We start from the raw sequence: 27,701 nt of genomic DNA on the forward strand, positions 1-27,701 counted from the left end.
CCTAGTGAACAGAAGACAAGACGGACTGAGATATATAGTTCAAAGGTTGATCTTTTTTGGTTTCCTTTTTTGCTTTTATAAAGAAAAATAAGGTTGTGTTTTTTTTGACTGAAAGAAACGTAAGCAAGCCCTCTTCCCCGCCCTGCCTCTCCCCTGCCCCTACAGGGTGCTGGGACCTCGGGTCTCGGGCAGGAGGGGCCAAGAGGAGGGGGTGGGCGCTCTGTGTTGGGGGCTTCCTCAGAGCCAGAGGAAGGGTACTCGGGAGTGGAGTTTGGCTTTGTTAGGCAAAAATAAAATTAAAAAACTTGACACACGTGCCCGCTCCACAAACAGGGGCCAAACAGCACCACCTGTGCGTTGGGTCAGCCCTGGCAGAGTCCAGTCGGACTCAGGGTCCTGGTGCGGCCCCCGGCCCCCCACGCCCCGTGTGCTGGCGGGGAGGCAGGGCAGGAAACAGCTCTCAGGACAGGAGCGGGTGAGAAGAGGAGAGAGGGGGAGGTCAGAGCAACTCCTTCCCCACATGGTAAAAAAAAATTACTAAAAAAGCACCCAAGGCTTAAAAAAACGAAACCTCCCTGGCAGGGAGAACTGGGGGCATCCCGCTGAGCAGCAGAATGCCTTACCTGGCAAAAATGTGTAGAAAAATAAAATTAAACTTTATCCCTGAATGATAAAGACCATTCCTCCTGTCCTCGCGACGATTCCCCTCCACCTCCCCCACGGGCAAGTCTTAGAATTCACCGAGACTGCCAGTCCCTCCCCGAGGGGCACAGGCACGTGCAAGACACACGCGGTCCACGCTTGCTTGCCTGCCTGCGTCTGAGGCCCAGGGCAGTGGGTACGGGGTGGGGGAAATCTGAGGGCCACATGCACACGCACACTCAGTCCTCACAGCACTGGGTTGGGGGGTCCCTGTGCCAGACCAAGGGCCTTCCCTCCTCCACTCAGGGGCAGGACGGGACCCCTGGCACAGAGGCGGAGGGTCGCGGGGAGCAAATCCGTGGGAGCAGTAGGCAGGGCAGTGGCGGGGCCTGGGGAGTGGGGTGGGAGAGGAAGCCAGCCGAGGTGGCCTGGAGACTGAGGTCACACTGAGCCCACGGTGACAGCACAACGAAAGGGAGGAAGGGAGGGTCTTGGGGGGCCAGAAGGGGCCAGGCTGGTGGCAGGGCAGGGTGTGGGGTCGGTCTCCTTGGAGACCTGCAGGCTGCCCTGGGCCTGTCCTGCAGGGCAACACAGGCTGAGGGCTCCAGCAAGGCCCCTGTGGGAGCCCCATGCATGGAGGAGGGGCCCAGAAGTGCAGGCCTGGGCAGGTCACTGGAGGTAACAAAATAGGGGCACACGAGGGCAGCAGGGAGGCTGGCAAGGGGAGGGGAAGGATTAGTGCTTACACTAGAACTCAAGGGGCCCTGGGCTGGGGACCCCAGATCTCCACCTCCCCAGCCAGGAGAGCCAGAGGCCAGGCCAGACTTGGAACGGACAGGACAGGGCGAGACGGAGGCAGGGGAGGCCCGTCCTCAAGGGGGCCTGTCCAAGGGCTCTGTTCTTCCCCAGGCAGGACTGAGGGTGAGTGACACAGGGACCGTCCCTTGCTCCTCCCCCAGGGAACCTGAGGTGGCTGCATGGGACCAGAGTACAGTACAGAGAGGTGGTCCTGGCCCGCAGCGCAGGGTCAGGGGGCAGCCGGCTCCTGGGCAGTTACAGTAGTAGTGGCCCTCCTGCCAGGCGGGCTGGGCAGTGCGGGAGGGGACCCCAGGGTCCCGCAGCCCCTTGGGGACCCCTGGCTTCGGGGTCAGGGTCAGCACCAAACACAAGTGATGTTAGCCGAGGAGACGGGCAGGGAGGAGAGTGATCTCGCGGCCCACGCTCAGCCCTGCGGTCTGTTAGGTGAGGAGGGGATCCCGAGGACAGGACGGGCCCAGTAGGGTCACGGGCCCTGGTGAGGACAGAGGCAGCGCCCCGGGGAGGGCTCCGAGGCCGGCAGTGGTGGGAGCAGCATGCACCGGGGCACCCCTGAGCCCCTCAGGGACCTGGAGGCTGTGGGCCGCAGCTCAGCGCAGGACCTGGTACAGGTAGGCCGAGGTGAAGAGCACGTTGGCGGCCAAGCTCACAGCCAGGAGGCCCCGGACCAGGGAGGGCCCGAAACGACCTTGGGGAGAGAGAGTGAAGAGACACTGTCAGAAGAGGGACCAGTGGGTGGTGGGGTCGCTGTGCAGGGGACCACCGACCCAGCCTCCCAGGGGCCTCCCCTCCCAGGAAGACCGCTGCCCCTAGGGTCACTTGGTCAATGAGGCGCCTCCTTTCCTGAGCCTGCGCTACCAGACGGGCACTGGGCTAGAGGGTCCTGCACTTGCACCCCAGGGAGGGGGTCGGGGGGCAACCACCACTGCACAGACAAGAACAGGGGCTCTAGTAGAGTGAGAAGTGCCCCACCCCGGCTCCGGGCTGGGGTTCCCTCTCCAAGTCTGTGCTCGGGGTCTTGTGGTTGCGGAGTCGCATCCCAGACCAGCCAGATGTGGGGGGCAGCACCTATTTCCGGTCAGCTCAGAACCACCTGTGCACACCTGTCCGTCCATCTTCCCCACACACGTGGCCCCCCGATGCCCCTGGGCTGACTCCTACGTGCCCACCGCGTGCCCGGGGCTTCACAGAGCCGGGAGCTCATCTCACTTCTCACCCCGCGGCCCGCACGCAGGGGAGCCGGACGGGAACCCCGCAGCTCCCCGCTGGGCCAGGCACTCCGGGTCGGCGTCCTCCCGGGGACCCCGTGCGAGGGCCGGAGCGCTCTGTGTCTGCACTGGCGACAAGAGCCCCCCTGTGGCACCGGGGTGCTCGAGACGCGGCTGGCACAGCCGAGGAACTACATTCTCACTGGTGCTGTGTTCCTTCGGTCAGATCTGAGAGCTCCCTGTGGCCAGGGGCGGATCCAGACCCTGATCGGAGCGTGGGCGTGTTGTCTGCCTGTCCCGTGGGGCTGGACTCGGAAGGTGCTGGGGGGTGTTATCTCATGGGCTTCTGGCCCTCGAGGGCCCTGGAAAACTTTCTCTCTCAGGGTCCCTGACAGACCAGGAGGGGCGGGGGCTGCAGACCTGTGGCTCCCGAGCCACCCTGCCCTCCTCCCCCAGGTCGGAGCACAGACCTCTCCAGTTGGCGGCCCCCTCTGTGCACCCCCGGGTGGTGGTGTCCACTACGCAGGCGGATGACTGGGACGAGTCGTCCTCTTTCTTGATGGTCCGGCTGCTACAGGCACCGCCTCTTTCTGGCCCCGACCTCATGTCTGCAGAGAGAAGGAGTGTCTCAGCGGGTGCTCACCGCTCACCCCCAGGGACAGACAGGGGTGGCTCCACCTCCAATCCCAGGACCGTCCTTGGACGTGGCCCTGCCCACTGGCCCTAACCCTGGGCCATGGAAGGCCAGGTCCTCGTTCATAACCCGGCTGCGCAGCCGCCACGAGGGGATCTGGTTTTGGACCAGGAGCAGCAAACTCCGTGCCCAGCAGGCTCTGACAGATGAGGGCCACAAGCGAGGCTTCAGGAGGCAGGGAAGGGGGGTGGCCAAGGCTGGGACGTGGGATGTCGGCCTGTCCTTCCACCTGTCTGGCCAGTATCCAGGCCCACTGTGGCCAAATCTTCTGACGCTGTAAGAAGCACAGCAAATCCACACATTCAGGGGAAAGTTCTACCTTGTAAAGGTTAAGGCCCGATATAAGAAATTTAAAAATGCTTGTCAGAACCCCACCATCTGAGCAAAACAAAAATATCTACGACCAGACAGGCACAGGCTAGCAAGGTCAATTGCAAAAGAAGAAAATAAAATCAGCCCACAGAGGGCAACATCTATGATGGTTCAAGGGCACCAGAAGCCCAGGCCAGGAGTGTCTGGAGCTCAGGAGAGTGGCCTCACGTGCCCAGGAAAGGGCAAGGACAGGCTGTGTGTGACCTCCTGCTGGGTCGTCCCACACCTGCATGTGACCAGCGGCCCTGTCACAGCCTGGCCAGGAGGGCAGTCAGAGGGTCGTACCCATGTTGAGCTTTGTGTCCCGTGCCGGCGATCTCTGCGGGACCTGGGGCGGCTCGAGGGGGAAGAGGCTGCCGTTGTGGGGTGAGTGCTCGTCTGAGCTGCTGGGTGTGCTGGGGGCCTCCCCGGGGGGTGACGGGAACAGCAGCAGCTTCTGCCCCTGCAGGTTGAGCCGAGCCGGGCTGATGAGGGGCCTGCGGTGGCGCAGAGAGCCAGAGCTGGAGGCCACGGAGCCAGCCACGGAAGGCGCTGGGGAAGGGAGCGGGGAGGATGGACAGCATCCCGACAGCAGAGAGAAGTAATCTGGAGGGCAGGAGGAGGACAGAGACGACGACTTTTGGTAAGACTGGTGACAAGGTGTGAGCGTTCCCCACTGTCACAGCTACCCTTGCTATGGCTACTGTTCCTTGGTCCTGGGGCTTCTCCTCTAGTAACCCAGGAAGAAAGGCAAGGCTGCACCAGGACAGGGGACAGAGGGAAGCCTGCCAGGGGCTGAGGGCGGTCAGAGGATCACAGACCCTTCGCCACATCCCTGCTGCCCCGAGGGCACTCCTGACTTAACTAAGGTTGGGGAACCCCAGCCCTGCTCCTGCGGGGTCCTGAATGCGCGCCTCCAGGAGTCATCACCGATAAGGGCGACAGCATTCCATCGAATCCTGGAAACTGCTGCGCCCATTTGACAGAAGAGGCAAGTGAGGCACAGGATATGAGTCACTTGCCCAGGGCTGCACTTGCTGGAGGCACAGGGCTGAGACTTGGAACACCGGCCCCCTTCGGACCCTACAGCTCACGCTCGCCACACTGCTATTCTATCCACAGGACGCTCCGGAAACTCCCGCCCACATCGCTCCCCCATTGAAAGCAGCTTCCCTGTCCTCCTTACCTGAAACAGGAACCTCTCCAGATCGAGACACCTGAGATGGGGGGCGGCTCCCGCTGAACAGATACCCCGAGTCTGGAGGGAAAGAGAAGGGTGATATGTGTCAGGCCTGTGGGGATGACAGCTGCCCAACCCCTCCATTCTCCAGTCCCTGATCTGCTGACTTTAACCTCTGTCACTCATGTCAGGCTTTCATTAAAACACAGGCTCTCAAGCGACTCCGTGAACTACTGTCCGAGATCTGTTTCGCCCGCTCTCAGTTGGTGGGGAAAGTCACCCCGGCCCCCTTCCCCCAGAGCCACTCCTTCAGCTTTCTGGGGTCCCTCCCCCCGCTAACCCGTGCCTACCGGCCCGGGATGCACCTCAGGGAACACCGAACACGCTGCTTTTCCTCAGTCAAGTGCCCCCCAAGGGCGGAGACCCCACCCCACATATCCTCAGCGCTCGGCTGAGAGCGCAGTGTGAGAAGATCTCGCGGCCGCCGCGTGCTGTCCTGAGCGGCTGCTGCTCCACTGCCTCGGGGCCCTGAGGGTCCCCTGCCCCTTCCCCTACAAGGCCCACAGACACAGGCCCAGGCCAAGCCCTGTGTCTGGGTAAGCGTGGCCACGTGTCCTTTCTGGAACCTGTTCTATGGATGCTAGGAGAGCAGTGTCTTTGCTGGGCACGAGCTGTAGGGACGCAGGGATAAGGCCGGAGGCAGGGAGGAGCAGAGGAGAGGGAGAGCGAGAGACAGACAGACACAGGAAATGGGAACCTGGTTACCTGGGGCAAGGAACTGCAAAAACCATCTTCGCCGCCCCCAGCAGGGAGGCCCTGGGATCCCGCCCGTCACCGGACGGTCCGAGACAGGCCTGCATCATACAGAGGTGCCCTGCGGTCCTTGCCTCCAGCCCCGCAGGGCAACAGGGAGGCTGTGGGTCCTCCGTGATGGGTGGGAAATCCCGCCCCCATGGCCTGCACTGGCTCTGGGATGCCACCCACAGCTCCCAAGGCACTTGAAATGGAAGCCCCCCCGCTCGGCCCCCGGGGCTGGCGAGCACGGAGAGTCCTGCACAGTCTCGGAGTCTCGTCCTAGGAGTATGGGCTGCTCCGGGCTGGGAGGTGCCAGGCTCCCGGCGCCCTCAGCAGTCTGCCCGCTCCTGTCCCAAGTTCTCTTCAAGGGTCACAGGGAACAGACAGACGTCTCTGCTCAGGAGAAAAGGAAAAGCATCCGAGTATGAACTCGGGATATAAGCAAAATGGCCTTTAACTACCTTGGAGGAGCTAAGCCTCTGATCATTGCCGTTCCGGGTATTCCCATCCCATAATAACAGCAGCAGCCATGTCTGCTGAGGACCCTGCTCTAGAAGCTTCCCTGACGTCATGCCCACTTCAGGCCTGAGGTATGGCCTCTGGTTTGAGGCCCTCCCAGGGTCATGGGCTGGCAGCCCACTTGGCTGCTCCCAACTGACGACTCCTGGCACTTCAGCTGCCCACATCAGGGGCTCACAAGACCCCCATGGAGCGTGAATCAGCACTAGCGTGGCTAGAGATGGGGAAGCCTGAGCACCCCCAAGTTGCCTCCAACAGACCGGCAGCTGGTGGGCTTTTTTCCAGAGGGAGGAGCGGTGGGGGGGGGGGGCGCTTGGGGCTGTTTTTCAACCCTGCGTCTGCCCTACGGGGAACAAGAGGGGCAGTAAGGGGCCCCTCGGGGATCAAGTCCCTGCCTTTCACCCTGCGGGACGTTAACTGGAGTCATTTCTCTTCAGGCGCTTGAGATCAAGAGTCCCATGCTCTACTGACTGCGCCAGCCAAGTGCCCCACTCATTTCATATTTTAACCCACTGAGCCACCCAGGCGCCCCTCATTTCATATTTTAAAGAGCAAAACAAGAGGCAGCCTTCCCCCCAGTCTGCACCTCTGTCCCCAAGATGGCCATCAGAAGGGCCCGGCAGGACCCGAACTGAGCTGGTCCTACAGAGGCCTGGGAGCTTGTGTCCCTGTCCCCACCTTGGCCCCCACCAGCCCTACCCTCACCCCTACCCAGAAGGCCTCATGAACAGCTCCACAGAACATTCTAGGGGAAGCGCCCAGCTGCTGGGCCTCCCAGGTTCCCATGTTCAGGGAATTCCAGGGACCAGGGACCACCCCCAGGGACACAAGCAGGGGATCAGGAGCTCTGATGAATGAGCGGAGGAGGGCGGCTCGTCCAGTAAGTCCGCTGACTTCTGGTTACACAGAACCATCTGGAGTGCAGGCGTCTGTACTCAGGTAATCACACCTTTGGTCCTACCCGAAAGGCCGTGAACCCTACCCACTGTGTGCCCCGTCCCTCCTGTGGTGTGACACACCCTCTATCCAGGAGGATGCCTGAGCTCAGAAGCCAGACAACTGGGCACAAAGCCCGGCTCCGAGCTGCAGTGGGACCCTGGGTAAGTCACGGCGGGCGGGGGGGCGGGGAACCAAAGCTCAGAGGGGACTCCGACTGGAGCCAGAGCCCCCAGCCCAGCAAAGCTGCTGTGGGGCTTAAACGAGACACCAGTTGCAGATTACCAAGCCCAGATTAACCAAGAGGGCGCCCACATTCTTGGAGGCTGGGATCCTGGCTCGTGGCTTCCCACTTCCAAACCCGCCACCCGGGAAGCCACCCCCAGGATGCAGTCCGAGGAGGCAGCAAGCCCAAGCCGCCCAGGAGGCTTCCCAGAGCACTGAGGGCCCTCACAGAGGTGCTCCCCCCGGAGGGTCCGAGGAGGAAACACCAGATTTAGTTTATAACGGACTTCCCAGGAAGATTCTGCTGCAAAAGGTGAAGGATGGGACGTGTCCTGGGACAGGGACCAGGTGTTCGTCGTGCCAGGGCCTGCAGGCAGCAAGCGCTCAATAAACCCGGGCAAATGTTCCAGCCCCCAAGCTAGAACGGCAAAATGTGGCAGTCCTGATGATAGTAAGAACAGCGGCGAAAGGCCACGGCCAATGTGTGGACATCTACCGAGCGCCCACCGCCCTTCGGGAAGGTACTTTGTTTTTTTTTTAAAGATTTTATTTATTTGACAGAGATCACAAGTAGGCAGAGAGGCAGGCAGAGAGAAAGGAGGAAGCAGGCTCCCCGCTGAGCAGCGAGCCCGATGTGGGGCTCGATCCCAGGACCCTGGGATCATGACCTGAGCCGAAGGCAGAGGCTTTAACCCACTGAGCCACCCAGGCGCCCGGGAAGGTACGTTGAAAGTGTCACCTTGTTTGACCCAAACACCCACGGGCAGGCTCTGTTACGAGCCTTGTTTTCTTGGAGGGAAACTGAAGCTCAGAGTAGGAAGAGCAGACTTGGCACCAGGATCTGAGCCCCCTTCCGCCCGTCCCGCCAGCAGCCCCCGCGCCGCGCCGCGCCCCTTACCTGCCCGCGTCAGGGAGGGTATGGTTCCCAGCGAGAGGGCCCGGCTGAGGCGGCCCGGCAGCGAGGAGGGCGAGGCCCGACGCGGAGACCGGAACAGCTGCTGGCTGGCGAGCGGCAGGAAGCCGGGCGGGGTGGGGATGAACAGAGACGGCGAGGGGCCCGCGCCCGGGTAGGGCACAGCCAGGCTGGGGCTCGTGGGGCAGAGGCCGGCCGCGACGCGTGGGGAACACCTGCAAAAGCCCGTCAGGCGCGGGAGAGAAGAGGAGGGTCAGCCCCGGGGGGCTCTGGAGGCGGCCTCCGCCCAGGTCCCGGCCCCTCTCCCCTGGTGCCAGGTGGGGCCGGAGTCAGGGTCCCAGGGAGGCGTGCGTTAGTTGAAGCGGAAAAGCAGTCTGACCGCATTCACGCCATTAGGAGCCGGTGGCTGGAGGCGCCAGCGTGACCCAGCCCTCCCTGCATGCCCCCTCCGAGCCCCCTCAGCTTCACAGCAAACTAGTTCCACTACTAGTCTCGGGATTAAAGTGACACTGTCGCCCTTGCCAACCTCACGCCAACCCTTCGCCTTGGAGCAAAAATGCCCGCGCCCGCGCCAGGCACCCAGTGAAGGCCAAAGGCCTTGGGCTCCCCCTGGCCACTTGGCGCTCCATGCCCAGAGCCTCCTGACGGGGCGGCTGAGCTCGGGGAGCCCCCTGCTCCCCAGGGCCCGGCTCCGGGTGCCCCACTGCTGCTCTCTGGTTTCGTTCACTCGTCTAAAGCCGCTTGCGGAGTGGACAGGGAGGCGATCAGGCTCGGGGACCCCCAGGAAGTGGCTCTTGGGGACGCAAGCCTAACTCCAGCTTAGAAAAGACCAATAAACGATCGCAGGCTGCCCAAAAGACGTAAGGTGACAGTGTCTCTTTAACTCGAGAATGGGACAAATCACACAAGAGGACCCGGTGGCCCCAAGCCAGATTGTCAACCATGCTTCTGATTAAGGCAACCGATTACAGAGGGAGGGGAGGGACAGAGGCAGTTAATACATTAGTCCGCCGTCCGGACGGAGCTGGGGGAGGTCCAGCCTTACCTCAGTCCCAAGGGACAACTGGGGCCATGGACAAGGTGCCGATGGATAGGCAGGCCGGCTCAGGCCCTGCAGCAGAGCCGGGGGCCGGCTAGGGGACCCACCCTGCGCCCCTCGTGACCAAATGCTCGGGGCACCGCTAGCAGAGCCACACTCTGCTGATCTCCCTGTTTTTTACTCCCAGCCCTTGCTTTAAACAAGTTCCGAGAGGAAAGCGTGGGGTCCGCCCTCGCCCCCTACGAGAATCACGGGATCTCTTGGTGCGGTCCAAAATACCAGGAGGCTACCCGGACGTCAGAAGCAAAGGCAGGGCCCCTGGGTCTGGGGGACGTGGGGAAATCATGGCAGGAAATATCAAGCCCCTGGCCAGGAGTATCCGGCCACTTCCCCGCAGGACGCGCCCGCACGCCACACGCAGACTTGTTCCGCCCAAGCCCGTCAGACCCCCACCTCCTTGCCACCCCCCCAGACACCTGTGGAACGTTCTGGCTCTACACAGATCTATTTTGTTGTCACCGTAGAACAGTGATACCACATGGCAGGACGGTGCCACCACTGTGGGGGAAGAGCCAGAGGCGGGGGGGGGGGCACCGCCTCACTGCAGGGGCAGGGAAGGCACACTGGGACCTTTGGCCAGACTGCTTTGATCGCCTGTGAAGTTCTGTCCCCTGAGGGGGCCTGCGCCTCCTCGGGGACCCGGTAGGCTGGCAGGGCGGGCCTGTCCAGCAGAGGGCAGCAGCACTCGGCGCCGGGCCTCCTGTGCCCGAGCCCCCCCCACCCCCCTGCAGAGCCCACTACCCCCACTTTCCCCACCCGGCAAGTGAGGGGAGCGGCTCCACATCACGCTGCAGGGTTCAGAGGTGGTCAGCTGTGCCCAAGAGAAGCTTCCAGGGTCCTTCCAGCTCTTACCCTCTTCCCCAGATCCCGCTCACACCTGGGGCGGCCCCAGTGCTTAGAACTCGAGTCTCTCAGCCGTCCGGCACGGGGGGCTCTTCCCAATCTCTGATTCCGAGAACGCTGGCACTGAGGAGCCAGTTCTCTGGTCTGACCCCTCCTGCTGTGACACGCAGTGACATCAGTCACCTAGCAGAGCCTCATGAAGTGCCAAGGGTGCTCCTGTCATGGTTCCGTAGCAGACGGTTCCTGGAAACCTCTGCCAGGCTCCAGCGAGCTCAAAGGTATCGACGCCTCCTTTGGCAAGCAGCCCCCCCAAACCAGCCCGCACCCTCAAACCCCATCTCAGAGAGGCACTGAGCCCTGAATCCAAGTCTGCACGTCCACTGCATCACCGGGTTCTGGGACGGACCGGGCGGCATGTCCCATCTGACGCTAAGGGGGCCACCCGGTCTCTTTCGACGCAATCCCAGTCCGAGACGGGAACGGAAGGAGAGAAAGGACTACATTTTAAGCAGCAGTTTATTGAGACGGGGGAGAGAGGACCCAGCAGGGCATGACGACAGCCGAGCCCTGAGCCGCTGGGGCCTGCGTCGCCAGCACCCAACCTGACTCCCGTGGGCACGCCTGTGCCCCGAGGTCCCCTGCCCCGGCCCAGAAGCCTGCGAGGGAACGTGAAAGAACAAAGAAGACATGGTGCCTGACGCCTGCGGCGGGAGCGGCGCCCGGAGGCATTTATTGAGAATACAGCATGGAACACACGACATCCACGGCCGGAGTTACGGTTACATCAAAGACAGTCACCGACCAGTCCTCCGCAGGTCACCACACAACCAGAGAGGGCGAGACACGTGGCAACAGTCACGGACGGGAGGGACATGGGCTCCTCCCCAGGCGGGTGTGTCGAGGCAGCTGCTCCGCCCACGGTGGGGACCCCAGACTTGGAGCAAGAAGAGAACCAAGTGGCCCCCCTCACATCTTGGAGACAGTCACCCCGACCGCAGGTTGTCTGACAGTGGTCCCCAGCAGAGGGGACAGAGGCCCCGGGTGGGGCGACGCATTTCCAGTTAGTAAGCCCCGATCCCAGAGCTGCCTGCACTCCCTTAGCTGTTGCCAGCAAACATCAGAGGGCATGGATACACTCCAAGCAACGCACTTCAAAGGACAGACAGGTAGTTTTAAAAAAAGTCAAGCAGAACTCTAAAAACCCCAGGATGCCGCGCTCCGAGGACGCCCATCTCATGAGGGTGACTTTCCCTCCCCGCTAGAGGGCAGGAAAGACATCTGCTCAGCGGGGGCTCCTGGCCAGCACGGGAGCTGGTTGTGGTTATTATAAATAATTTAACTTAAATACACACATACACACAGATGTCCTGCTTCTACTCAACGCCAAGAAAAGCAGTCATTAGCATCACGCTGTCAGTTTCCTTGAGGACGGGCGCTTCCGTACACGAGGGCACACACAGCCAACAGACCATGGGCTCTTGGCCTGGCACCTGCCACCTCCTCTCCCTCCCCGGCAGGCTGACTGGGGATGAAGGGACGGGCAGTGGGCCATCCCCCCCTCCCCCGACGACAGCCAAGCCAGGCCCGCAGGGCTCGCTTCAGGTTCCTCCTTCCCAGACGGTCACCTTACACCTCCCTCTCCGCAGAGAACAAGCCAAGCCCAGCCGGCGGGGTGGGGGGGCTTCAACTGGGGCCACACAGCTAGGAGGCAGCTCCAGACCACCCCCTCCCACCCCAGGTGCAGGGCGGTGCCCCCGCTGCCGCACATGCATGTGCGTGGGGTGGGGTGGCTTCTTAGGACCCCGTGAGCATATAAGGACCATGACAGCGGGGCCCAGACTCCATGAAGGGCCTGGCACCTGCCCCTCAGGCTCAGTTAGCAGGTGGCCCCTTGCTGAGCGTGACCCTCACGGGCATGTCCTCTGCTTTGCCTCCCCCCAGCTCCAATATGTAAAGGGGAACGGTTGGCACCCTCGGGGGCCTATCTGGAGGGGGACTGATACTCAGTGACGGGTGGTAGGCCACACCGGCCCTGGAGGGAGTCATCAGAGTGCAGAACACTGGACGGGGGAAGCCCTGGGCCCGCCCGCCTGCTGGGATGGCACTCAGAGATGGCACCCTAGGCTAACGACTTCCTCTGTAAGTGGGTGGCACTTCCGTGTCCACAGTGTGTCCACGCCAAGATCAGCACTCGGGGGCCCTGGAGAAAGGCCCACCTCTCGTCTCAGATGGCAAACTGAAGCTTGGAAGAGCCCAGGGCCTGGCTGGAACCAGCCAGCGACTAGCAGGCGTGCTTCCCCGGGAGCAGTGGCTCTGTCCTGTGTTCCCACCTGCCCCACAGGGAACCGGGAAGCAGGAGCCTCAGCAGCCTCCGGAGTGGTGCCAGGAGGATTAGTGACAGGACAGAAGGACAAGGTGACAAACGACCCGGTGTCATGTGTGCCAGTCTTGGGCCCCTGCCCTGTGCTATCCGCAGGGAGTGACAACCTTCCCCGGGCACCCTACAGGGGCCAAGTGGAGGAAGTGGGACACCCCAGGCATGGGGCAGGAGAGGAGGCCGAGAGGACTCAGGCCTCTGCTGCCAGCCAGGTGGGGCAGCCTCTGCTCGGGAGGCCTGTACCCCAGCCCCTGCGGCAGGTGTGGGGGGGTGGTGCACAGGGCTCCACCACCGGGATTGGACCCTGTCTTTTAAGGACAAAGCCAGCTGCATCTCAGAAGAAGGAGCAGTGCCCGTAAAGCAGAAGACTGAAAGGGAGACTGCTCAGACCACCCCCACTGGGCGAACGCCCCCAGCAGCCTGCCTTCTAAGAAGACACTCACTGACCACAGGAGCCACAGGATTCTCTACGTCCCCCTCAAGAGCCTCACCCCATACACTCAAGGTCAGGCCCAGTCGGGACCCAAGAACAGTGTTCTCCGTTCCTGGGGAAAGAGGCCAAGGGACCATGTGCCTCAGGAAGGTCTTGGAGCCGGAACTGAACCGTACACCCGGGGGCGCAGCCCTATGTCCTCTTGGTTCCCCGGCTCCGTGTGGGCTGGCTGGACCACAGTCACGACCAAAAGGATAGACCAGAGAAGTGATGTGGAGACCAGGTTGGGGGGAGCTCTGCGCTGGCCTGTGCTCAGCAGCACCTGCCCATGCCAAGCAGCCCAAGGAGGCCATGCGGCAAGGGCCCAGCCCCCAGCCACCATCACCAGCCCGAGCCAGGGGCTCAGGGATAGAACAAAGTGAGAGGAGCAGCAGACAGCAGGGACCTGCCCCTCACCCCTGGTATGAAAAGCAGGAAAGAGTGTGCCCAGGGCAGGGGCTCCTGGGGTTGCCAGCCAGAGGCCCTGGGTCAGCGGCAGGCTGTGTGGGTGCCCCCCAGGATCCAGTCTCGGGGCGGTGGTGGTGGTGGTGGGGGTCTTTGGCCAGAAAGACAGCGGCAGTGGTGGCCAGCTAGAGGGCACTTGGGAGGGTAGCTTGATGGTGCCGGAAAGGACAGGGGCTCTAGGTTGGGCAAGGGCAGGAGTGCGGCAGATAAGACGCCAAGTCAGAGGGGCCCTGCTCCAGGCCTGTCCGTCTGTCTGTCCTCCCCCCGCAGTCACTGCTGCTTCTCTGACCTTCGGGGCCGGAACCTCCGCGGGCCTGTCGCCTTCCTTGTGGCCACGGCTGCTGTGAAGCCCACGAGGCAGCACAGGGACGTGGTGCTGAACTTGAGTGTGTCCAGCCAGCCGGGCGAGGAGACCTGCAGGTACTGCTCGGTCAGGTGCAGCCCCAGCAGCAGGGCCCACAGGCAGGTAGAGAAGGCATCGATCCTCCGGAGCCTGCAGGACAGAGGAGGGGAGCGGTGAGGGCCCAGGACGGGCAGGGTAAGAGCCCGCTCCCTCTGGCCACTTCCAGTCTCCCGTGTCCATCCCTGGTCCTGCCCACAGCACAGAGTCTGGGGCCATGAGGAGAACGGGGGTCTCTGACTCCCACTTCCAACACCCACGTGCTGCACGACTCTGAATGGGGGGATCCCAGGCTACGGACCCTCCCTCGGAGCCCCTGAGATGACAAGGACACTGTTCACCACAGTCTCCAAGTGCACGGGGGCGGGGGAACTAGGGCCCCACTTGGTCCCCAGACAACCAGGGATGGAGTTGGGCCCAATCACCCCGCCTCTGCACCAGAGAAGCCCGAGACAGAAGCACGCCAGGTGGCCGAAGCACATGGCAGTGAGGGGCAGGCCGGCTCCAAGTGCCACCAACTCCCTCAAGCAGGCCACACGCATTTCCTCTCGACACCTGCCCCCCACCCTGCCCCCACCGACTCCCAGCGGCCGGAGAAGTAGGACCGTGTCTCGTTCCAGCCATGCCATGGAGCTTTGCCCACGGCTGTATGCCCAGCAGGGCCTCCCGGCCTCGACTCCAGGTATCCTCCTCCCCCCGAGTCCTGTCCCGCTGGGCTCCACACACACCTGAGGCGGCCCGCCAGCAGCATGGCCAGCAGGCAGGTGAGCAGGCCCAGGGCCGCGACGCCCATCTGGTGGCTCTGCCCGAAGGCCCAGGCCTCCTGCAGCTTCTCGGCCGCATGCTCGGGCAGCAGGCCCAGCAGCTGCTGCCAGCCCTCCGTCCCCGGGGCGCTGCCGTCGTCCGGTGCAGCTGAGCCATTGCCACCTGACAGCAGGGCTGGGGGCAGGGTGGCCTGTGGGGCAAAGGGGTTGCTGGTGCCATAGAGCAGGAGGGTCAGCAGGAAGGTACAGGCCAGGAAGGCGAGGGCGCGGAGCACGATGACCTGGACTGGGGCCTTCGCCGCAGACGAGAAGCTCTGAGGGGGAGAGAGACCAGTTAGTGAGACGGCCAGTGCCACCAGTGTCATCCCTGGGGCCCGCTCTGCATGGGAGGGGTCTGGCCCGGGCCCCAGAGCACTTGCTTAAGAATCCACCTGGTTCCAGGGACGCCTGGGTGGCTCAGTTGGTTAAGAATCCACCTGGTTCCAGGGGCGCCTGGGTGGCTCAGCCAGTTAAGCGTCCGACTCTTGATCTCAGCTCTCAGGGTCCTAAGCTCAAGCTCCGCTTGAACAAAACCAAACCAAACTGCCACCTGGTTCCTGACGGTCAGAGACAGAGACAGTCTTCAGCGGGTCTTCAACTCTTCCGCGCTCCCAGCTTCCTCAGTTTACTGCCGGGATCCACTGATGCGTCTCCTGCCTTTCCCGGCCTTCACCCACCACCACGGACGTCACTGTGCTGGGTCGGCTACGCTCTCCCACGTCCTCTAGAGAAACGCTTTTGATATTACGATGACCTGTTTTTTCTAGTAAGTTTTTCCTTTTGTCAAGTTCTCATCAAAAGCTCCTGCTGTGATCTTAAATGGAATTATAACACACACCGCGGGAACTCAGGCCAAAATGAAGTTAAAAAACCACAGCAGCTACGTTGTTTGGTCTAGGAACACGGTGGTGAGGAGCAAAGCCAAAGGTCAGTGCGTCTGGCTTCCTGCCATGTAGAAGTGGGTGTGCGGGCCATGGCCGTGGCCTTGTGGTCAGAGGCCTGAGTGCAGCCTGAAACCACACCAGCTGGGCATGGAGAGGGTGGGCAGGAATGCCTCTGGGGGGGATGTTTTTTTTTTTTTTTTTTTTTAAATTTATTTGTCAGAGAGAGAACACAAGCATGAAGAGCGGCAGGCAGAGGGAGAAGCAGCCTCCCCAGTGAGCAGGGATCCCAACGCAGGGCTCAATCCCAGGACCCTGGGACCATGACCTCAGCTGAAGGCAGATGCTTAATGACAGAGCCCCCCAGGTGTCCCTGGGGTGGATGGCTTTTACTTCTAAAGCCACCTGCTATTACCTCAGAGTTTCCAAACCAGAACATTCCATCAACCTAGTAGTGATAATAATTAAAAACAGCTACAGCTAGATAGTGCCGGGTTCAAATCCTGGTGTGTGCCTGCCTGCAAGTTATTTAAACTCCCCAAGTTTGGCTTCCACCTGTAACTGGGGGTCACGGGGTGGGACGGCAGACCCACCATGAAGGGTGCTGTGGGGGATTGTGCCGGTGTCGGGGAAGCAGGGCCCAGACACCCACCCCCCACACCCTGCTCAAGCGCACAAACACAAACCAACACAATCAGAGCCACTCTTCCTGGGACCCCTGCTTGGTCTGAAGACAGGAAGAGACAGGGACAGGGGTGGGGATGGGGCCCCTGGAAAGGCTCCTGCCTCCAGAAAAAGGACCTTAGCTCTGAAGAGCTGCCCTCTGCTCACGGGGGCTCAGCCCTCTACCAGGGGGTTTCTGCCCCATCTCAAGGTTGTGACTTCCCAAACGCTACAGCGGGGGTAGTGGTGGGGGGGGGGTGGGCATCTCACGCCAACCTGCATGTGGCTCTGGTCTGCCTCCCGGCGCCGGAACTGGTGGCTGAGCAGCAGGGCACGCAGCTGGCGGTTCTGGTGCTTGATGTAGTACTCGACAGCCACCTGGCACGGCCGACACAGCTTGTACGTCTGCTCCAGGTGGTGGCGGTACACCTCGATCTCTTCGTCGTACCTGCCCTGTGGCACGGACGGACGACAGAGGCTCAGCGTCCCCTGGGGGTGACCCTGAGCAAGTCATCCCCGCTGGAACCTGCTTCGGGTGGTGCCTGACCCGATGGTTGGCCTGCAGGGGAGATGCCGGCCCCCGAGTGGCAGGTCCAGCCCAGAACCTGGCATGTGGCAGGGGCCCACAGGTGACAGGGGCCTCTTCAGCCAGGTTCTGTGACCGCACAGGGGGCACCAGGAGGCCAGGAACTTGATACGTGGCCCCTCCCTCAGCCTCCCCTCCTGGCTCCGGGAAAGAAGGGGAGTCCCAGGAGAAACAGTTCCAGGCTGATGCTACTTAGATGCAGACAGAACCCGCCCAGAGGCAGGGTCTGCCCCTGCCCTTAAGACCAAGGATCTAGAAAACACTAGAGGACCGAAGGCTTTCGTGGGAGCTGAAGGGTTCTTTGGGCTTCAGAAACAGCCCAGAAAACTCAAGACTCAAGAGGCAGCAGCACACCTCTCCTTCCCCGGGGGAGTCTAACACTCCAGTCTGCAGCAGCCTGGAGAGTTACCGGTTTGGTGTCTTACTGGCACAGAATATACCAGAGCAGCGGCTCCGGTTGCCACATTGCACCCACCTTCCCTTCCTTAAGCAGGTTCCCCGGCTCCCCCTGCTCAGCCACGGCTCTGTGCTACACTCCTTCCTGCTGGCAGAACCGTGGGGAAGCCGGGGTCTCTGGGCCCCAGGTGGGCTCCTCCCCAGCGGCCAGGGAACCCCTAGACCGGGCTGTGCTGGCTAACCAGCCTGCTGGGCCCCACTGTGGGCCCAGGTGAGGCAAATCCCTAACAGGGGCTGCTGGGCTCTGCCTAGTTTCCTCTTCCAGAAGCTGGGAACGCCCTCCACCGACCCCACAGCAACCCGCCAGGCTGGCCAGCGGACAAGAGACAAGACGGACCCAGAGACACAGATGCGACAGTCTGACAAGGCCTGCGCTGGAGCCCCAGGACCCCACCTCCCCCTTGCCCAGGACAAAGCCCTCAGGCAGGCGCTGGGGCTTCCATGACCGTCCTGGCCTGAAGCCCTGCCAGCTGTGACTACGTGAGCATGAAGTGTGCCCCGACTGAGGTGGACGAGGTTGAACGGCTGGGATGTGGGGCTGGCGCGGGGCAGGAGGAGGAGGAGGAGGGCCCCCCCACCATGCACCACCACGAGCCCCCCTCACCTCGTCCCGCGGCGCGAAGGCGGCCAGCTGCTTGATCTTGGTGGTCTGGTGGTGGCTGCACCTGCGGCACAGCAGCACCTGGCTGCTCACCCACTGCTGCGGCTGCGCAGGTGCGCGGGGGCGGGGCGCGCCGCTCACCACGTGGTTCAGGTGCTCCATGTACTGGGCGGGGATGGGCTTGTTGTAGTCGCCATTCTGGGGGAGGGGGGTGCATGGGTGGAGTCAGTGGGGAGCCCCAGCTGGCACCACTCCAAGGAAGTGGGGGCGACCTCAAGCCTCCCCTTCTTTGCAGGCAGTGGCAGAAGCTTTCCCACGTGGAGCCCCGAGAGTGCAGCCTGCCCCCTCCCCACAGCCTGCAGCCCTGGGAACCCTGTGGCACCCTGCAGCTCCGGGGAGCTGGGCAGCAACCTGTGGGCTGGCCGCCTGGGTTTGTGCATGGAGTTTCCCTGCACTGCAGCTGTGCCCACGCCCCCCAACCCCGCACTCGCTGACCCAGGAGTCTGGTGGCCTGGCAGAGCCGGGCGGTAGCTGCAGGGCATGGCCCACACAGCTGCGCAACCTGGCCTCTGCAGAGAGCCTGCCGACTCCAGGTCTGATGCAAGGCACGGAACGGGCCCAGAGCCAGAAAGATCTGGGTGTGCACCCCAACCCGCCACTGTAGGGGTATGATGCTGCCACCCCCGCTCCCCAGGCCCCCATCGTCCTCCCGGGTGGAGGGGCACCCGCACCTCCTGGAAGCCGTTGTACTGCTCACAGTGGGGACAGTCCCAGCAGTTGCGGTTCCCGTAGGGCACGACCGTGTCCTGGTTGCAGAACCAGCAGTTGACGATGGTGTGCGTGGGCTTCATCCTGTGGGCGAGGACAGGGTTGGGTCAGCCCGAAGAGCTCTGCCACCTGCACTTGGAGGCAAGACGGGGCATCCACAGCAGGGGACGCAGCAGGCTGGAGGAAATGACTGGACAAGGGGCTGGCTGCGTGCTGAGGGTTCACCAGGAGGACCAGCAAGGAGGCTGAGGCTAGGTGGAGCTTCTCCTAAGGCCAACAGGACAAATCTGCTTGCTCGTGCTCCTGCCACCCCTCCACCTCCCCAGGGACACCTAAAGATGCATGAGACCCCTTGGCTCCCCAGGGCCACCCTCCTTCTGCGTCCTAGGACTCAGGCAAGGGGGCAACAGGGGCCAGGCTCTAGGACCACCCTCCTGAGGCCTGCAGACCCTGGGCCTCCCCCTGGGCTGTAGAAACGGTGCTCTTCTGGGAGTTTCCAGATGGCAGGAGCCTCCTGTGCTCCACAGATGAAAACCCCAAGAGACTGAGGCCAAGGAGACACAGGGGCGGGGACTAGAGACAGCTGCTCAGACTGGAGCCAAGCATCCCTGATGGAGGGGACAGGGCAGGCCATCCACAGGGGGCCTGGCTGGCCACACATGTGGTGACAGGTGGGGTCTGCAGGATAATCCCAGCCTAGACACTGGGGGATCTGTGCTCTGGGCGCCTTCACCCAGCTCACTGGCTGTGGGGTGGGGGGAGTGGGGGAGAGAAGAGCAACTGCCCAGCAAACCCCTCCAGTCCCAGGGAAGCCAGAAACCATGTGGGCAATGGATGGCAACTGCTTGAGCCCTGGGATCCTGGCCTCATGGACCCTGTCCCTTCTGTTCTCCTCCAGAGGCCACCTCCAGCTCCGGGGTGCTGCCTGGGCCCCGCTGTGCGGGCACTCACACCACACCCGAGTGCTATCCACAGGGCAGCCACGACCTCATGCTTCCTCGAGCCAGAGGCCCTGGCTCTGCCAGTCCTAGCTGTGAGCCCCAGGAAGCTTGTCCTCACCCAGCCTGGCCTGCACCTGCCAAGTGCGAGTGATCCCAGAACTGGCGCCTCCACGTGTTACAACGATCCAATGGCACAAGACACACAAAGGTGCTCCACAGCGCAAAGGGCCTGCTCCGGGACCCCGAGCTGTAGCCGCCTCCTGGCCTGGCCCCTTCCTCACCCCCCCCGCCCCGCCCCCCTGGCAGGTTATGAGGGTCGTGCAGGCAGCCTTACGAACTGTCACCTGGGGACAAGAGCAGGTCAAGGGTGGGAAGTACAGAACGATGCCGGCCTAAGGGCCTAATCCACGGTGGTCAGGCTGGGAAGGTGTTGGGGGAGGCGACGGTATGCGAGGAAGGGCCCCAAGGTACAGAGGGCGCCCTGCGTCGCCCCCCGGAACCACAGCAGCACACACTCTGCCCCTGTTCAGGCCAAAGCCCTCGCGGCGGACAAGAGCCCGCCACGTCCTATCAACAGCAAGAGGCCAGAGTAAGGCCTAGAAATGGCCAGGCGGTGCAGCACCGTGCTCCCGGCTGTGTGGTGTGGCCTCTGGGGAAAGTCACCTACCTCCTGGAACCTCCACTGTTTAGGAGACGACGGAGATAATGATAATCCTTGCCCCAAATGGAGGCTGCTGAGGGAATCAAATCAGGGCATTTAGGAAAGTGCTGAGCTTGGCAGGAGGCTGGCGCAAGGCACTCGGACAGCTGCTCTGGGCTCCACACACAGAGTGGGGGACGGCGGCGCCAGGCAGGGCAAGAGGTGCGGAAATGCCGCCGAGATGCTGCCACTTGGCTTGCCCTCTGCTCATTCAGGCCTGGTTCACAGGCGTCTCGGTGATGGTGCAGGGGGCCACATCCCCTTGAGTGATGATGCAGGCCGAGAGACCTCTCTCACCTGCCCCCCGCGGTCCCCATTCTCATCAGGGGCCTCCTTAGCCCCCCACCAGGCCCCACCTGGCCTCTGGGGAGACGCCAAGCAGAGGATCTGGCGGACTCGGCATAAAGGATGATCGGGGCAGGAGATAAAGGCGCCGGCCCCGGGGACCCCTCGCGGGTGAGCAGGACCTGCAGCTTCCATCCCAGGAGCCCGGAGCCCCTCCTGCCCCAGGAATCCATCATTTCCACTCCGAGCCTCCAGCTCCGCTGCGCAGGAAATGAGCCTGGCCTGGAAGCGGGTGGCAGGAAGGAGAGGCGGGGGATTAGCTCTGGTCCTTGGGGCCAACTCTGCCTCCTGTAGCCGTCACCTCGTGGTAATCCCTGCCCAGGGTGGGGGTGACGGTGGGGGTCCACAGGCCACCGAATCCTCCCCAACGGCTCCCCTGCAACCAGTCCTGAAAGGGTCCAGGGCCTGGGAGCGATGGATGGGCCAGCAAGCAGCGGGGTGCCGGAGGCGTGAGTGTCAGCTCCCCAGCCAGTACCGCTGGGCCCCGGAGGGCTGCACCCTCCTCCGCCTGGACCAGGCCTGACAAAGGAGTGTGAGGGTCGGTCTATTCTGAGAGCTTAGCGCCCCTCCTGCTCCTGCTCAGGAAAACGCCCCCCAGGCCCCCTCATGAAACCTCCAAACCCCTCCTCCCCAAGCCAACAACCTCCACCCCAGGGAGGCTCTAGGACAAACCACTCTGAGCAGTAGGCGACGTCTGAGGTAGCAAGGCAGCATGTCTCCGTACCACAGGCAAGGACGAGACAGGCCCTGGCGAGGCGGCCTGAGGGAGGAAGGCTGGGCCCCAGGGGGGCCTGGAGGGGTTCAGCCAGCTTCTGCTGCAGCGTGCTGAGCTCCTGGGCTCTGCTGGAGCCAGAGGAGGCCTGAAGCAGCCAGGAGCAGGGTAGCCCCTTGGGAGAAACAAGAGGCAGCTACGTTCTCCTGACCCAGCCCTCCACCAGCCCCGAACCCACAGACCAGGGGCAAAAAAGACAGACACACGCCCTCAACAACGGTACCACCCCATCAGCTCTGATGGGCATTTAGTGAAAACACAGCTCCTGTCCTGACATTTCCTACACATGGGACGGGGGCATCTGTTCCAGGAGGGGGCCCACCACTCTGAGGGACGCAGCTCCAGGTCCTCGACACCTGCCAGGAGCCCAGCACCGCGTCACACAGAGGAGACACATGGATGGGCTCCATCCCTATCCAAGCGGGCTTAGCGTCTGTGGAAGACCTGTGTCCATGTTTCCACCGGGCCCCAAGAAGTGCCCAGCCTCCCCTGAGAGGGCCTGGCAGACTGCTTCTGACCCCAACCGCGGGAGCGCTGCGTGAACCCTGGGAGACGGTCTCCAGGACAGGGAGGCCGGTTCCCTCAGAAGCCAGGAGGGCAGCCCCTGGCAGGGCCCCGAAAGACAGTGTGGGACAGCCTCACAGGTGAGGGGGCCTCGGTGGAGCCCCAGGCAGTGCCTCACTTGCTCTTCTGTGCCCCGAGCGGGCAACACGTGCTGTCCTAGCCAGGAGAGTCCGAGCAGGTGCCCCTGGGGCCGCGGCACCAGCAACACCAAGAAGCAGCTCGGTGCCTCCAGGCCTCCGCCCGGCCTCAAAGCCATCCTGCCAGTACCAAGCCCGGAAGCCCCCAGACCCACCTCTCTGGGACAGGTGTGGCCTGGGGATGGCAGACCGCCCACCTTTGTCCCAGCACCTCTTGTGTTCACAGAGCACATGCCAGGCTCGTCGGCAGAGACAAACAAGGGTCTCTACTTCTGAACCCGGACACGAGGAGGAGAACGGAGAAGTCCACAGGGCAGCTGGTGACATATGTCACAGGAGAGGCCAACCACCAGAGCATTTGCCGTTACCCTAAAGAATGGGTCTGCTGGTCAGCAGGGCACAATGAGCAGATGGCATTCAGACAGGCGGGGTGGCGGGGCCAAGGGGGGAGGGGACACCTGGCGGGCATCCAGGGAGGGCTGGCCCCTGGGCTGGTGTGCTGTGGCAGGAGAGTGCGGCTGGAGGCGGGCGGGAGATGGGGACTCTGGACGCCAGGATGAGGCTCTACTGCCCAACCCAGGAGGCTGGTCTTCTCCGTCTCTAAACCCCAGAAAGTACACAAGCCAGTAAACACCCAGGGTCCCACGGGCAGTGACATGGGAGGCCCTGAGCAGGGATATGCTAGCAGAAGATAAGATCCTGGACACAATACTGAGCAGCAGAGTCCGGAGATGGGAGTCACGATGGGGCAGGAGCAGGCAGCCATCAGGAGCCCGGAGGCAGGGCAAGCCGGCCCCGCAAAGTGCAATTCAGGCTCCCAGCCCGGGCGGACAGTGGTGGCCTCCTGCGCGTGCTCAGTGAGGACCCAGTGTGGGGCTTGGTTAGGACCCAAGGGGCTGGAGTGGATCTGCTGTTCAACGGAGGTCAGAGGAGGGCACGAGCCCAAGCTCTCCAGGCCCCGGTTCCCTCATCTGGAGAATGGGCTTCCGGAGGTGGTAGGTGTGCCCGTACTACCACACGCTGTCAGCACCGAGTTACCAACGATCCGGGCAGGACTACTGAGGCTCTACGAGGGCTGCAGCACTTCTGAGAAGCGGCCCCTTCCCCAGGCTCCTGAGCCAGTCTCCACCACCCGACCCTCCCAGGTCGCTTTCCAGAAACAAATCCCCTCATTCAAAACCCACAGAGCGAAAACCAACGTTCCTCGCTGTCACAGCGATCTTCCTGCTAGAGAGAGAAGGGCTCAGTCTCTGCAGGGCTTGTCTTGCTTCTGGAGTGGGACAGTGGCCAATTTACGATACCCAGACAAAAGCCTGTGCTTTCCGACAATCTCAGAGCATCCTGGAAGAGGTCTGGTCCTTCTCAGGCCAGCCAGGAAAGAGGTCCCCACGCCACACCATGACTCTGTGGTGTCCTGCTGCTGGAGTGAAAAGGCCTTCCAGGTACCCTCCGGGCTGCCCTCGAACCAAATAACCCAACACAGCCCTGAGTCTCCAGATTCCTATCTCCAGGAGGGGAAGTTGCAGCCAGCAGCCCAGGAGGAGAGAACAGGACCCCTGAGAAAAGCCACAGCTAAAGACACAGGAGTGTGAGGCACAGATTCAGCCAGCCCAAATTCAGCCACACTAAACACAACTGAAGCTGGACCCAGGCTCTGATCCTTGGTGTACCACTCCCCACGCCAGGGCATCCGGGAGGCAGCAGTGTCCAGGAGACAAGCCGGGCCCTGAGCTCCCTTCTGCTGTTCACATGCTCTGGGAATCAGAGCAGACTGCCACATGCCCCTGCACTTCGGTTCCCTCATGTACAAAATGACCACCTTGAACCAGCTGGTCCTGGAAGCCCCTCCAGCTTCCAGAAATTGGGCAGGAACCAGAACAGTGGGAGACCTGCAAGGGCAGGGACCCCTTGAACTGGGAGCTCCATCAATCCCCTGCTATCCTCCCCTGGGAAGCCACCCCCTCCTCAGCCTGCCCGTCTGGCTCACCCTGCAGACACAGCTGATGTCCCTCCTACCCTTCCTCCTCCAGGAAACCTGTGACTCAGTCACCCTCCTGTCTTTCTCCCTTGGGTGAGAAGCAGCACATGGTGGGGGTTAAGGAAGAACCACCAGACTGCCCAGGTTCAAATCCCAGCTCTGCCACTTGCTGCCATGTGACCGCAAGCCCAGTTCCTTCTCTTCTTCTACCTGGTACCTGAGCTTTGCAGGTCCCTTGCTGAAATGACAAACCCACCCACTCTGTCCTTAGGATGCGTTCACAACCCTGTCTTTTCCCCCGTTCTCTGAGAGGCCGGATCAGATGTGGAAACAGCTGCACTGCCCGAGGCCTTGCAGAACTGGAGGCCACTCCACTTTTCTCCCTCACCACGGAGGGCCCTCAGAACACAGAGGTCAGCATGATCTCTGAGCCCTGCCAGGGCTAGGACAGCCACTGACCCAGCTCAGCAGCGGCGGCGGCAGCAGCAGGAGGACCAGCTCGTTTAAGAATATTAGGCTTCCGGGATGCCTGGGTGGCTCAGTTGGTTAAGCCACTGCCTTCAGCTCAGGTCATGATCCTGGAGTTCTGGGATCAAGTCCCACATCAGGCTCCCAGCTCTTTGAGGAGTCTGCTTCTCCCTTCTCATGCTCTCTCCCCCTCTCTCAAATAAATAAATAAAATCTTAAAAAAAAAAAAAGAATATTAGGCTTCCTCCGAGCCTGGGTGGCTCAGTGAGTTAAGCGTCTGCCTTCAGCTCAGGTCATGATCCCAGGGTCCTGGGTCCCAGCCCCGCATCAGGCCCTCTGGTCGGCAGGGAGCCTGCTTCCCGCCCCCACCCCCTCTCTGCCTACTTGTGATCTCTGTCAAATAAAGAAATAAAATCTTAAAAAAAAAAAAAAGAATATTAGGCTTCCCTGCTCTTGGACGTAGTGTAGCCCAGGGGTTAGCAATGTGGGCTCCAGGACCAGGCGGCTTCAGTTCACACGGTGGCTCTTTTAATTAATGACAATTTACTCAGCTCTTTTGTCCCTGGGCTTCCTTCTCCAGGGGCTGCTGGGGTCGTGACTCTGATTGGGCCCCTGTGAAATTAGAACAACGCCCCAGCCGGCGTAGGCGACCAGAAAGTGCCGGCTAGTGTCAGTCCATCCCAGCGTGTGCCGGCCGAGCTGGGCTGAAGGCGGGCAAGAGCGCAGTCCCCATCTCCGGGTACTCTCCCGCAGGGTGTCGGGGGCCGGGGTGGGCGTGGGGCGGCCCTGCAGATCCCGCGGCTCGGCAGGCACGCGTCTCCGTGGGGGAGGAAGTTTGTAACCCACGCGCTGGCCGTCCTCGCCCGCCCCGCATTCCTGGGATCCCCGAACCCACCCCACCCCACCCCCCGGCCGCTTCCCCACCACGAAGATTCCCAGCCCAGCCCCCAGCGGGACGCGGGCGTGCAGAGCGGGTCCCGGCGCGTGGGCGCATAGGCCGGGCCCCCACCGCCACGCCGCGGCCTCGCGGGCAGGGAGGCGCCGCGCGGTCCCGGAGCGGCCGGGGCTGGCGGAGAGGCGCGGGCCGAGGCCGCGTGGGCCGCGCGCACTCACCTCCGCGCGATCCGGTAGAGCAGCACGCCGGCCGCGGCGCACGCCGTGACCCCCAGGCCGCCGGCCAGGCCCGCCGTGGGGCAGCGGGCCGCAGCGCACTCATTCCCTCCATGGTTCCCCGCGCGGGTAGCGGGCGGCGGGCGGCGGGCGGCGGGCGACGGGCGGCGGGCGACGGGCCACGGGGCTGGGGGCCCAGGGCCGCAGGCGGGACACGGGACGCGGGACGGCGGCGCGCGCCTGCTCGCGCCGTGACCTTCGCCGCTTTGTAGCCGGCGCGGGCCCGCCCCCTGACTCGGCGCGCTCCCGCCGCGCAGCCAATCGAGGCTCGGGGCGAGCCCGGGGGGCGGGGCGCCGGCGGAAGCGGCGGCACCGGGCCGCGCGCGCCCTCGCGCGGCGGGAGGTGGGAGGCGGCGCGGCGCCGGGTCCCCCGCTCTCCTCCGCGCCCTCCTCCGCGCCCGCCGCGGGCTGCGAAGTCCGGCTGCCTTAGCGCCTCGGGTCGCTGGGGGTGAGAAGTCTCGCGCTAGTCCGCTCTGCCCAGCGCTGGCCAAGCCCGGCTCCTGCTCGAACAGCTGTTTTTCTGCAAGTTGCAGCACTTTTAAGCTACTCCATTCAACAAAAAATTAGTTACTGGAAACGTGAACGTCCGTCCAGAGGGGTGAGGTCGAATGAATCAGGTCGGCTCTACCTCCGAACTTCGGAAAGCAAGGCGGGAGGACACGGCTCAAATAATGGGAACGTGCACATTGATTTTGGGAATAACGAAGTTTGAATGAAGACACTGCTAGCACGTGTGTGCTTGCCGAAGTCGAGGACTGTTAACGCTGAGCCCCGGTTCCACAGGGGCGTGGATTCAGGGAAGATTCACTTTGTGCCAGTTTCATTCATGGCTTGAGCTAAATTACTTTCATAACTAAAAAGAAGAAAACCAAAAACCCAGCTGGCTGTAAATATTCGTATCCGTACACGACACGTGTCTCGGTGTCCACGCTTTTCCAGTGTTTCTGAGGTTAGGACTGGAGTTCTGCCTGTGGCGGACGGCGCCGGCGTGGGGTTGTTTGGCAGCAAATGTTCCCGTTGTTTCCGGTTAACAATTCATAGTCCCCGGCCTTCCTAGGAGCTGCAGAGAGAGCAAGGAGTAGAGCACCCAGGCGCTGGCCAGAGGGGCTGCTATTTCTTCCACGTGGGTCAGAGCCAAGGCCTTGCTTTGGCCGAGCGGGGGGCTCTCACCACAAATGAACAAATAGCAGTGAAACCTCCCTTAGAATGTGGCACGGTTCTTTGCGTACATTTTCTTTCCAAGGAAGATTCAAAGACTGTGTGATGTCCCACTCACAGGGCGGACAAAGAGCGACGCAACCACCGTGTCCTGGGTGTTAGCAGTACAATCGCACCTTCACCGGTGGTAGTGCCTGTGGGCTCATTACCCTTCAGTGAATGGAACAGTTTGATGGACCTTGGCTTTGGTCAGACCATTCCACAGGCTCAGATGCCCCCTCTAACTTATGTTCATCTACCCGAGCGCTGCAAACCCACGACCAGCTACTTTACAACTTACCATCTCTCTCAGACCTCAAGCAAGTCATTAAACCTCTGGTCTATTTGTAAAATGTAGATCATGGTAACACCTGCCTCATGAGGTTGTGGCAAAAATAACTGACATGAGAAAATACAGAACATCTTATACAGAGCTTGGCACCCAGTGGTAAGCAATGAGAGCTTTTCCAAGTCTTATATATACGGGGACTTAAAAATAATGAAATCCCAATGACTGAGCTTATGCACAAGACAAACAGTGTGGCTGGGTGATGGACACTGGGTAGGGTATGTGCTATGGTGAGTGCTGTGAACAGTATAAGACTGACACAGACCTGTACCCCTGAAACAAATTATACAGTGTATGTTAATAAAAATAATAATAAAAAGAAAATCATGGGACCTCACCATGGACAGCTCAAACAGTGACAATTCCCATTTGAAATATGACAAGCCC

General features: G+C 62.1%; 1 protein-coding gene across 1 annotated transcript; it reads right to left on the bottom strand.

The window, feature by feature from the left end:
- Positions 1–33: 33 nt before the first annotated feature.
- On the bottom strand, positions 34–25,986 carry TMEM201 (transmembrane protein 201). Its single transcript, XM_047726143.1, is given in 12 exon segments — positions 34–2,146; positions 3,137–3,274; positions 4,018–4,317; positions 4,898–4,969; positions 8,265–8,494; positions 13,825–14,028; positions 14,664–15,013; positions 16,559–16,735; positions 17,929–18,123; positions 18,657–18,777; positions 25,712–25,802; positions 25,805–25,986. Coding segments are annotated over 12 exon segments (1,995 nt in total). The 5' UTR covers positions 25,824–25,986; the 3' UTR covers positions 34–2,048.
- Positions 25,987–27,701: the final 1,715 nt, after the last annotated feature.

This window comes from Lutra lutra, chromosome 4 (genome assembly GCF_902655055.1).
Source record: "Lutra lutra chromosome 4, mLutLut1.2, whole genome shotgun sequence".
NCBI lineage: Eukaryota > Metazoa > Chordata > Mammalia > Carnivora > Mustelidae > Lutra > Lutra lutra.